Genomic DNA, 9,545 nt, shown 5'->3' with positions numbered 1-9,545 from the left:
AAATCGAGCACATCGGATTCGAGAGCTTCTTAAGGTTTGTTTTGTAATCATTTGTTCATGAATTGTTTATGATACGATTGTGAGGCCAGATCGTATCTGTAGGCTATAGTTTCAACTTAATGGTATCAGCTTAGGGTCAAAATGTTTGATTATGATCTCTGAGCGAATGAAAAATTGATAACAATAAGTAAACAGTGAATACGAATGTATTTCTGAAGCATGTCAATATCAATGCTTTGTAAATGTTACTCAAAACTGGTGATTAATTGAAAAAGAACCAATTGATTGGATGATTGTAGTAATTTCGGCAACTCACTTATACTACAAGTACTTATATTGCCGCATAGGAAGTCCAAAAAACATTCAGTTCGAATACAAAAAACTGCAGACATTAGGCTGCTGGTTCAAGGTTAAGAATCAGCTGCCTTTTCAATTATCTGATGTCTGTTTATTGTATCTAGCGTATAAGTCAGTAAGGATGTTAATAAAAATGTCATGAAACGAGGCTAAAGCAGCTGGATATCAACGACTGAATAGGGCAGAATAGCAGCCGTGGTGCCGCAACCTGTGACACGCATACACAATGAAGGCAGCAGACACACACAAAAGAAGGACATGCTGGTACAGCATCCTGTGCGTGAGTGTGTGTGTGTGTGTGAGAGAGAGAGGTAGGACAGGGCAGTCGAGTTAGAGAAAGAGGCCATAAATTTTGCAGCGCACTATCGCTCAATAATAGGCGACAATAAAAATTTATTACATTTTGACCACCATGAAATCATCGTTAGGGGCACTTTAACCATTTTATATATTTAGTTTTCTCTTTCCTTTATTTTATTTATTTTTTTTTTTGACTGGGTCCACACCTACGCCTGTGCTACGATTTTCGGTTCGGACACTCACTGCGGTCTTTCTGTGTCGGGGTGAAACAATATGAAATCAGCAGGAGAGGTCAATGTCAATGAAAAATGACAATGCTCGGAGACAGAGTCGGAGTCCGAGACACACCCAGGGACTTGACTTGCTTCGATTAGACTGGCTTTCTCTTGAAGGCGACGAGGACGAAACGTTTTGCGTCTTACAAGGCTGTCAAAGTCGGCACAGCTCGTTTGTCACATTTAACAGATTTGTTATCCTGTCGAGTTAATGTCGGGCGCACACACACGCACACACACACACACATATCAGCCGGGCCCAGAGAGAGTTGGGAGAAGAAGGGCATGTCAGTCAGTTAGTCGCACATGTCCTACCGTTCGTTCATAAGAAATGCTACGCAAGGACCTTGAGGGCAAGGCGTTGTTGCTTGCAATAAAAACAAAAGATTGATGGCATTGGGCACACGTTCGATTTGTTTTCCTGTTGCTGCTGCTGTTGTAGCTGCTTTTGTTGTTGTTATTGCTGTTGTCCTTGCTTGCCTTTAGTGCTTTGTAATGTCTTAACATTTGACACATCACTTAGATTTTCCGACCCACAGTTACACACTCCATGTGTCGTGTGTGTCTCAGTGTGTGCGTGTGTGTGTTTGTGTGTCTGTGTGTGTTTGGTAAGGATATTGCTCGTTAGTTAAGGTTTCTAATAAATTTGTGCAACACATTTCTTTTCCCTGCTTGCTTCCCGTTTCTCCCCCATCCCCTCTCTCTGTCGTCGCTTGTTACATTTTTATTTGATAACATATTGCATTGGTTGCCATCCTCCTCGATTCCTTTCCGTGGCGGCTGTTCAGCATCCTTCAATCCCCCCCAGCTGCTCAGTTGGCTCTAAAATATTGAATGGCTGCACATGTGCTGAGCGCGTCTCTCTTTTCGGCTCGACTGGCCGGTGATTTATGGCGTGTGTGTTGGTCATTCAACTGCATTTGATTTAGGTTGTAAATTGTTGTATATTGCTGTTTGTCCGATCCACATACACATACACATACTATATAGTAGTACAAGCGAGTATATCACACAGTTTGTGTTTCATCTTTTAACCTTTTTCGCTAATGAATTTATTGCATTTTGTTATGGTTGCCATTGGCAGTCATCTGGCTATATGTATATGGCAGTAGCTTTTTCTATCACATTCGTCAGATGTTGCCCAACACCATGTTCAGGTTCTGTTCTGATAAATAAATGGCTAACGTAGATATGTAGATGCAAATAAGTTTTCCAAGTTTTCAAAATTTGCATTTTCTTCTATACTTGTATGAACAGATGGCTTTAGGGTCTAAGGAACTACATTAAGAAACTTTAAAAGGACCTTATTCCGGAGCAGTTGGGCCATTATAGAGAAAGATTAGCCCCATAATCCAATTGTGCGCTGATTATGCAACTAAATATTTACCAGATATACAGGATGCGCCATCTTTTATGTCGGTATGTAAACATTGAATATCTTTGAAAATAAACAACCGATTTTTAAGTATGAGATATTTTTATTTAATTTGGTTCTGTACAATTTCTTGAACTGAGGTTTTCAACACTGGTCTACTAAAGTCAATGGGTTCACTAATGACAAAGTTATTCAATATTTACATACCGATGGCGCACCCTGTAGTTCCTGGAGACCTGCTAACCTGTTGGACTTCTAATCTATTACTAACCTATATTAGTTTAAGAATTTCGAATCATTTATTTATATTTATAACTATATTCTAAGTAGGAAGGGACTATCTAAACGGGTAAGCTTTGTAGAAATTACTTCAGAATAAAGACTGATGGCAGAAATGTCAATTATTAATTATTATTAACCGTGATTTAAACTTTCATTATAGACACCGCTTTATATGCTGAAGAAAAATAATTGAAATAAATACTTGTAGAACAACAAATATGTAACTAAATAAGACTAAATTAAATGCTTTCTTATCTTTTACCTATTTATAACGTAATAATAGTTTATATATTTATTGTTATATGATTCACAATATAAAACATCTTTAATATTATCTGTATTGACAGCACAATTGCTTGATTTATAAAAATGAAACAAAAAACAAATAAATTAGTAACTTGACAGCCGATTTGTAAGCAATTTTGCAAAGGCTTCGTTCTTTAAAAAACGCTGCAATATTTTTCAACACAATAGTGTTTCCTTAACAAGCAAACAATGGTTTTAAAATAAATTTTAATCAAATGCCTAAAGCCACTCGAATATTGTTTAAGCCCAACTTTGTCACATTGGCCAGGTTTTCCACCAGAACGCCTCTACGAGAATTCTCGTAACGAAATTCAAAGGCCAATCCCAATCGATCTGATAAAACTATTAAAGTTCAAGTCATCAAGCGATCATTAGACGCACACATTGTCGAAAACAACTTAGAAAATGGGGTGTGGGTCGTTGTTTGATGTCGTTGTCGAATTTTTACCAAAGCCGCACAAATTTTGTGGTCATCGATTCTGCGGCACAACATGACATGCGAATTGTGTGTGTTTGGCTGCAAAACGAAAGTGATAAACGACACAAGGACCAACAGCATTGAACTACAAACAATGAGGCAAAAAGGACGAAATGTTGGGTAGAGGGGTGGTGGAAGGGAAGGGGGGAAGGAAAAAAGAAAGCAGCAAACTGACACTTGGACGTGCGCACAAATAACACTTAACACAATAACAAACAAACTTTTCGACTAATGACAGTCCAAGTAGCAAACAATTTATCCAATGCTCGCAGCATATCCTTTTGCCTTAGTTTGCACACATACATACATACATGCATACACACATACTCGTACATGGAAGGAATACATACACGCAGTCGCTTTTGCCAAGTCATTAATCTTATTTCGTTGTGGTCGATACTGCAGCAGCAGGAGGTTTGCCTTCGCCTTCGCCTTTGCGTCGTTATCCTTTCAAGCGTGAACACATGCGATTACGCGTGGTGTGTGTGCCAGTTTCCGCATTTTCCTGTGCCAGGCGGCTGCCATGATTAAGTGCCATTTTGAAAAGTACTAAAATCCGGTCGGTCATGCCATGGTCGAGACCAAAGGATATAATGCAAGGATATGGCGGGGGAGCAGGCGTGTGTGTTATGGCAGCAGCCAACCAGCCAGTCAGTCCCCAGTGCCAATGTCAAAGTGTCAATGATATATGTTATACGCTTCGATAAGACGATGCCACTGCCGCTACCGCTGCCGCTGCCAGTCGCTCAGTCGAGGTGCCACACAAGTAACAACAACAATACGAATAATGACAACAACAATAACAACAGCAGCGGCAGCAGCAGGATCAGACGACGGCAATTCCAGACATTTCGGGTGGGCAGGCAGGCAGGCAGGCAGGCTGGCTGGCAAGCAGGAAGTGAAAAATATTGTACGTGGACAAAAGCCTTCGAAGCGAAATCAGTGCACGTTCACACAATAATATAATAGTTGGCAATATATTGTAGATTTTTCCGTCCGTCCGTCCGTCCATCCGTCCAGCCTTCCATGTTTCGTGCTCGTAATTTTTCTTATTTTTCCGTGTTTCTCTGTGTTTCCCCCTCTCCCCTCTGTGTGTGTGTGTGAAAAATTATTTTGCAATGACATGGCACACGTTTATTGGATTGTTTGTGTGTGGCCAGGCCATATCATATTTTTTTTGGCTTTGTACAACAACAGTTCCTAGGCAATAACTGATTGCTGGCGAATTGTGCGGAAATATCATATTTCTCGGATTAATCAGACTTTGCTATGAAACTTCTTCCCCTGCTTTAAAATATTCTCAATTTTCTTTCCTTCCCAAACAGTTCTGTCAATATAGTTTTAGTTATGCTGTAATATGTTTTCTGCAATACCTACACCTAGAGAAATATTAAGTATTTCCTATGTAAATTGATACCAAAAAGTTGGTAGAGTATGGTCATCTCGAAAATTCGGTTACCAAGACAAAATGTATAGCTTTTCAATCTTGAGAAATTTTGATTTTACACCGTTTTAGTGCCGTTTCAATGTGTTATTAATAATTATTAAATAAATTGATATTTGATGCTTGCCAAAAGATTCCATTTTATTTGAATCCTTTAAGTTCATTTAAAGATTTTGTCTTAATATTTTTAAAAAATAGATAATTAATTTCATCCATAAATATGTACATGTTTTAGATTATATATGTACAACCCACAGCACACATAAAGTTCTAGCGCTCACAATAATATCCCTGGTATTTATTTACGATTTTTTGGACTTTATCAACCTCCAATGGGCTTGAATTATGCACTCTCGTATTAATTAGCAGGTTGGTGTGAAATAATTGGCTTTTTTTTTTATTTGTATTATATTTATTTATTTTTAAACCTAATCCTAACATCAGATTACTTTTAAGTAATTACGTTAGGCAGTAGATATTTATTTCTAATTTAATTCAATTTAATCTAATCTAAGTACAAATGTAACTTTTTTCAGATTAAACATTACAATTATTAATTTTTTTTATTTTCATTAGCATTTGTTATTATGATATTAATTATAATTTCATTCACTAAGAAAAGAAATACATTTGTTACTCTGGAGGTGTTTTCTCTGGTTTAAGGCTAGTTCTTAAGATATTTTTCTTTTAAAAGAAGTCTTTTACGCTTCAATTACTGAGATATTACAATAATCTGTTAGGGTAATTTATCATGCATTATGATCCGTGAAAACTTTTTAGATTAAAAACTGCTGCAGTTGTCATGATGATTAACAAATAATGTATGTGTGTATATGTGTTGATTATTTTAAAATCCATTATGCTTCTAGCTGTTTTAAAAATAGACACTTATACCACTAAGAGGGAACTACTTTTAATGGATATCTTGAACTTGTTTCTGTGTTCAGTCATTCCAATTTTAATCTTTACTCTATCCTTTGAAAGATCTCGCATTTTAAACATTAAGCATGTCTGGGCGATGTTGTTTGCATTCAGTGCCCTACAAACCTCAACAATGTACACCACACATCATTATCAACTATTTAATTTATAGCATCACATACCAAAAGATCAATCACCTTGCACCGCAGCAGTAGCAGATCGAACAAACAACAAATTGGAGGCAGAGAATTGGAAGTCGAAAAATCCGCATAAATTCCAGGAAATCCACAACACGCTTTAATGTACCTTCAAGAGAAGCGAAATGAAATGTAATGAACACATCTTGCCCAATTACCCAGCAAAATTTCCTTCATCTATCTGTGCTCTGACTAATCGAGCAGCCTCACACGGCTATCCATCAAATGGCCGGCTGCAGCAATTATTTCGTCTATTTTATTTTTAAACGAAATTAACGTGTTGTTCTATCTTTCGACTATCTCATTGTTATTGTTCATTCGGTCGGGTGTTGCTTGTTGTTGCTGATGTGTTTTTATTGCGTGAAAAGTAAAAAAAGGCGCACTAGAAAATACACACGAAATTCTCAAGATCAGTTTTATAGCAGAGCAATCTCATTGCCGCCCTATCCCATTGGCCTGGCCTGGTCTGTCTGAACTGTCTGGTTACCATTTCTGACATTTGCCTGCTGTGCGTTTCGCGTCTTGGTCGCATCGTGGCAAGTAGTAGGCGCTGATTGATAGAACAAAGTGAAAATCAAATAAAAAACAAAACATAAAACTATGCCTCGGTGCCACATTGCGGTAAAAGATCAAAGACCGCCCCGAGATCTGTAATGACAGCTTTGATCATTGTTTTGCCTTTGATTTTTTCCGGTTTGTTAGTGCCCCGAATGCCGGCTGTGAAGAGATTCCGATTCCCGTACTTGTTGGCCTCCTCGTCGCGTCGTCTATTTTGACCCATCTTCGTGGATTTTATGAGCAATTTCGCGCCTACTTGAGAGATTCCCCTAAAGATTTTCGCCTACTTTTCTGGTCGGGAACATTTTTAGTGGTTGTTCGGGCTATGTATAGAATTTACAACTGGTATGGTTATATAATTTCTTCTTCTTGCTTCTTGCATGTCGGCAGAAATGTGATTTATAGCCCCCAGTTTAATAATCCAGACATTTTGTGTAAATTATTGTCATACTTCATGTTATTTTTTTCTACATTTTACACCCTGTACATGAAGGAATATAAGTATAGAATATTTTCTGAATCAGCTTTTAAGTAGTAATTGCAACAAGCAGATAGATATCTCGATTTGGATGCTACACATATAGCTATAACACTTTTCACTACACTTTTATCTAACAGGCATTAAAAACTCCAATCAAAATAATAATAGATTCAGAAAAAGAAAACACGTTTTCAGCTTGCATATATTCGCTGAAGGGAAACGATTTATATGCTAGTCTAGCAATACAGATATATTTTCTTTTTTTTTTTATTTATTTATGGGGCTAGCTTATAGTTAAAGCTATAGGCTAACAGGTGCTTATAGCCTGGCTATCAGGGCCTTAAGCTTTATTTGTTTGCATTTTATATTTTAAGTTAAATTGTTATTGAAGTCCAACTTAATGATATAGATGAATTAAATTAGGTTTTAAATATTAAATCAAATTTATTCAGTTATTTTGTATTTTGAATTAACAGTGAGGGAGTGCCACCTCGAAGACTAACCCATATTCAATTTAAAAATAATCTGTTAAGTTTGGAACTAGGGAATTATAAATATTGCTGGACAAAAATAAAATAACATAAATAAAAATTATGAAGCATAACTTTTATAAATAATAAAAATTCAATCGAAACTAAAATAGGCAATGAGCATCTTTCTTCTGATAAATTCTGAAAATATGCTAAGTATGTTTGATAAAGGATGGATCTTCTATATATAAATAGCAAATTATTTAATTCTGCTGCTGGCGTTATATACTACGATCGTTCATTAAATAAATTGCTCATGGCATTTGCCTTATTTGTAGTTTTTCAAAAGGAGACTCTAATCCACCATGTCTTCATATTAATCACCCTAGTTCAAATGTCCATTAGAGTTGAACCGATTCTATTTTTATACCGTCACCTTAGAGCCCCCAACTTATGAAGCACACACTCAAAATAAATCCATAAAATTGTCAACACAAACGTTGGATACGGTGGATGGAGGTCAGGGAGAAGGGGAGAAGGGGGAGAAGGCACAGCTGCGAATTAATCAAGCAGTAAATTCCCAATTTTCTTTGGCCACAGAAATGCGCCCGAAAACAAAGTGTTCTCCATGCTGCCCACTTAGCACACTCAAATTTATGGCACTTTAAAACCCCTTCTACCGAAAATACTTAATTAAATACACACTCGCACAAACACACACATGGATGCGAACAACAATTTTGTAATAAAAATCACGTAAACTGTCAACCGCAGGCAGTGCCATGTGTTTTGGGTGTCAGCGTCGCTCGATTTCAAAGGAATTGTGCTCGTTGCACATTTCGAATATTTTCCGACTTAGGCACGATTCACAATCCTGAAGACAATAAATAAAAATAAGACTACTTGTACACACTAGTGTTCTAGGAACCCTTTCTTTGGCTCTTTCCTTGGATCATCATCAATATAGTATACTCGTAGATGCGTTTTATTTGTTCAGCCATACATGCGTAAATTCTGGAAACCACATGAGGCAGCAGGGAGAGAAAACGAAAGGTAAACTTAAATCACATATACAATACAATGGAAATTTATGTAATGCCTTCGTAGAATGGACGAATCTGTTTCTGTTTATGCTTCTGGCTCAGGTGTAGGGTCCGCACTGGTGGCTACCGTTCCAAAACTTTGTTTTATATGATTTTTCAGGGGAATTGTAACAAATTTACGTGCTGTGGCAGTTAACACGGTTCTTAGGGGGAGGGGAACTACTGTTTGCCTTTGTTTTCCAGCTGTCTGGGCGTCATAAATCAGAATTGTGGGTTGGGTTCACTCCAAAGACTCTTGTTCGACATTGTCAGAAATCTGTCACACGCCCCTTGCGCTCCCAGTCGCCGTAACGTGTGGGCTCTGGCCCAGCCGGACCACCGATTTCACCTGTATACGGATTCTTGTTATTGGGCCAGCGCTCAAGCGGTTCCTTCTCGGCTGCCGGATGCAGACCGTTTTCGGGCAGACACGATAAAGGCGCCTCCGAACGCAGCTTCTCCTTGAACTTCAGATAACGCTCGGTATGTTGAAATGTTTTCTTCTGTCCAGATTTGTTAGAACCATCTTTTGGAGTTGTTTCCTGTACCTTTCTTCCTGCAATGGCAGCTACTTGGACTTTACTTTCTACACACATGTAACGAAAACTATTCATCGCCAGTAGCTGCCGTTTAAAGCCATTCAAAGCGTAGGACGCACGGTGATGAAACATTTTGCTTTATGGAAACAAATATTTAATAATTGACCTTCTGTTAAAATTTCGAATTATTCTTACTCAAAGGTGTATGTTTTCAATCACAAAACTCCACTTGAGAAAAGACGCAACGGCTACTTTTTTGATTGAACCGAAAAAGCTATTGATGCACGATTTAGTCTTATAAGTGTGTTATTTAGTGTTGCAAAACAAATTTTTAAAGTAATTATGCTTGCTTTAAAGTTCACCTACAATACTTAATGCGTATGGGTCTTGATTACTTGACTACTTGTTTTATCGTCAATCTTTTCAACTTTTAGTGAATTTGGGGAATTTATCATAATGTCTTTCGATGAAGTTGTAAGT

The 9,545-nt window shown here is 37.5% G+C and overlaps 1 protein-coding gene across 1 annotated transcript; it reads right to left on the bottom strand.

The window, feature by feature from the left end:
* Window positions 1–8,406: 8,406 nt before the first annotated feature.
* Window positions 8,407–9,179, bottom strand: LOC115626486 (succinate dehydrogenase assembly factor 4, mitochondrial). Its single transcript, XM_030521870.1, has one exon. It carries the CDS (start codon window positions 9,138–9,140, stop codon window positions 8,796–8,798), a length of 345 nt encoding a protein of 114 aa, XP_030377730.1. The 5' UTR covers window positions 9,141–9,179; the 3' UTR covers window positions 8,407–8,795.
* Window positions 9,180–9,545: the final 366 nt, after the last annotated feature.

The sequence above is a fragment of the Scaptodrosophila lebanonensis genome, unplaced genomic scaffold (assembly GCF_003285725.1).
Source record: "Scaptodrosophila lebanonensis strain 11010-0011.00,11010-0021.00 unplaced genomic scaffold, SlebRS2 tig00000085-arrow-pilon, whole genome shotgun sequence".
Classification (NCBI taxonomy): Eukaryota; Metazoa; Arthropoda; class Insecta; order Diptera; family Drosophilidae; genus Scaptodrosophila; species Scaptodrosophila lebanonensis.
Note: the sequence above shows the minus strand (reverse complement) of the source record. Positions and strands in the feature narration are given on the sequence as shown.

What these genes read in the sequence shown, in the direction of transcription:
- LOC115626486 (XM_030521870.1), bottom strand. Translation starts at nt 9,140, where the DNA reads ATGAATAGTTTTCGTTACATGTGTGTAGAAAGTAAAGTCCAAGTAGCT.